Source organism: Etheostoma cragini, chromosome 9 (assembly GCF_013103735.1).
Source record: "Etheostoma cragini isolate CJK2018 chromosome 9, CSU_Ecrag_1.0, whole genome shotgun sequence".
NCBI lineage: Eukaryota > Metazoa > Chordata > Actinopteri > Perciformes > Percidae > Etheostoma > Etheostoma cragini.
The window spans coordinates 659,462-661,426 of NC_048415.1; the positions used below are offsets into that span (position 1 = coordinate 659,462).

A 1,965-nucleotide genomic window follows, 5' to 3' on the forward strand; every position below is an offset into this window, starting at 1 on the left:
GCAGGGTGTAGCAGGGCACTGTAGAGCGTAGCAGGGTGTAGCAGGCATGATAACGCTGCCACAGTTCTCTCATCTATGTCCCTAAAAACCTGAGGCCTGGTCTCATCCCACTATCAGGGAGGTGTCACTGCTCAGGGATGATATGAGGACAGAGGAACCTCGTTAAGGTCTGGGTCTTATCTTTACCTTTGATGACCAGTGACCCCCCTAACCCTTTCCTTCCTCTTTATTACAGCAGAAACAGGATCCGTGGTTTTTGTCAGTCATCATCTCCACTTCTTTTTTCAGGTTCTGCAGAGGACGATCTGGTGCTGGAGGTGGTGATCATGATCGGCACCGTCTCCATGGATGACTCCTGTGCAGCCATGTTGGCCAAGTCTGGCCTCATTCCTGCTCTCATTGAGCTGCTCAATGGTGAGAAGCACAAGTTCTCCAAAGCTGTATGAAATGGATGATGTAGCATTTTTTAAATTTTTCATTTGATGCCAGGGTCTTAGGCTCCATTTACATTGCTATGTTGTGGTTTTTAAGTGGAGTTTTGAGCCAAAAGTGAAGGGTTTTTAGTAGAAGATGTACATTTCAAGATGGAAAAAATGACTTCAAATTTCCATGCAACATATTGGATGATTTGTGATGTGATCCAATTAAATCCTTGTTCACTTCTTTCCTCTTCTCTACCCGTTTCCATCTCAGCCCAACAAGAGGACGACGAGTTTGTGTGTCAGATTGTGTACGTCTTCTACCAGATGGTCTTTCACAAAGCCACCAGGGACGTCATCGTCAAGGACACTCGTATCCTTTCTGCTCATCAGTGAAGTATTACACACACACTCCTGTCCCGTTAGATGAGAGGAATCTTTAGAACAGTGTTTACGAGTAGCTTCCACCACTCCGTTGTGCCCATCCTTTCCTCTGAGACTAATTTAAAGACAAGCATTGAAATGTCCCAGAGAGAAAGACGTTGTTTCTTTCCTTGAGTCCTGATCTCAGAAGCCCCGGCGTACCTCATCGACCTGATGCACGACAAGAACGCAGAGATCCGCAAAGTCTGCCACAACACGCTGGACATCATCGCCGTGAGTGAACACAGGCCTCGTAAACATGTCATAAACACTTCAGCGGGAGCAACTTAGGTTACTTTTCCAGTTGATACTGGAATTAAAAGTTAGCATGAATTGTTTTAACTGACGATTATCAGGGTTTTCCCTACCACTGGAAGGCTTAATCGCAGCACCCAAGCCGGTTTGGAAAGCACGTAAGCTGTTGAATGAATGTAAAAATCAAAATGGAGAGCAAAACTATATAAATGTTGTTGGTTTGTTTGGTCTTTAAATGTCAGAAAATTGTATAAATGTTGATCAGTGTTTCCCAAAAGCCCAAGATGACGTCCTCAAATGTCTTGTTTTTACCACAACTCAAAGATATTCAGTTTAGTGTCACAGAGGAGAGAAGAAACTAACGAACATTTACATCTAACAAGCTGGAGTCACGCGAGTTTAAAAAAAAGAAAGAAATTATCTAAATATTTGGGGATTAATTAAATAGTTTCATTCATCTTTGCAGCTGTAAATGGGACCGATTGGCAGTGAAACGGATGCGTTAGGGGGGGTCTTTGTTCCGGTTGGTAATGCAGGACAAGTTCAAGAACCAGTAATCATCAGTCCTGAAACTAAATGTAGGATCAAAATGAAGTCTTTGATCTCTATTCAGATCACACACAAAGAAACAACCGCACTGTCTTGCAGTATTTTCATGCGGCTTAATTCCATTTCCATGCAGACGTGAAGCGTTTTCCACCTTCTCAAATTTGACATCAGCGTTCAACAAACCGACGAAACCCCCGGATGGCCCCGTGACTGACAGGTGCGGTCAGCTCCCGGTCCGAGTGTGATCCCTGCCAGGCCTCAGATCAGCGTAATTAGCTGGAGATTATAGCAAGGCGGTGTAGCGCGGGGGGGGGGGGGG

At 44.6% G+C, this 1,965-nt stretch overlaps 1 protein-coding gene across 1 annotated transcript in view; it reads left to right on the top strand.

The window, feature by feature from the left end:
- LOC117950792 (kinesin-associated protein 3-like) overlaps positions 1 to 1,965 on the top strand; it is a 19,250-nt gene that overhangs the window by 14,301 nt on the left and 2,984 nt on the right. The window contains exons 7-9 of the mRNA XM_034882131.1: positions 289 to 414; positions 694 to 792; positions 991 to 1,076. Of these exons, the coding sequence (XP_034738022.1) occupies positions 289 to 414; positions 694 to 792; positions 991 to 1,076 (311 nt within the window). The remainder of the gene's footprint in view (positions 1 to 288; positions 415 to 693; positions 793 to 990; positions 1,077 to 1,965) is intronic.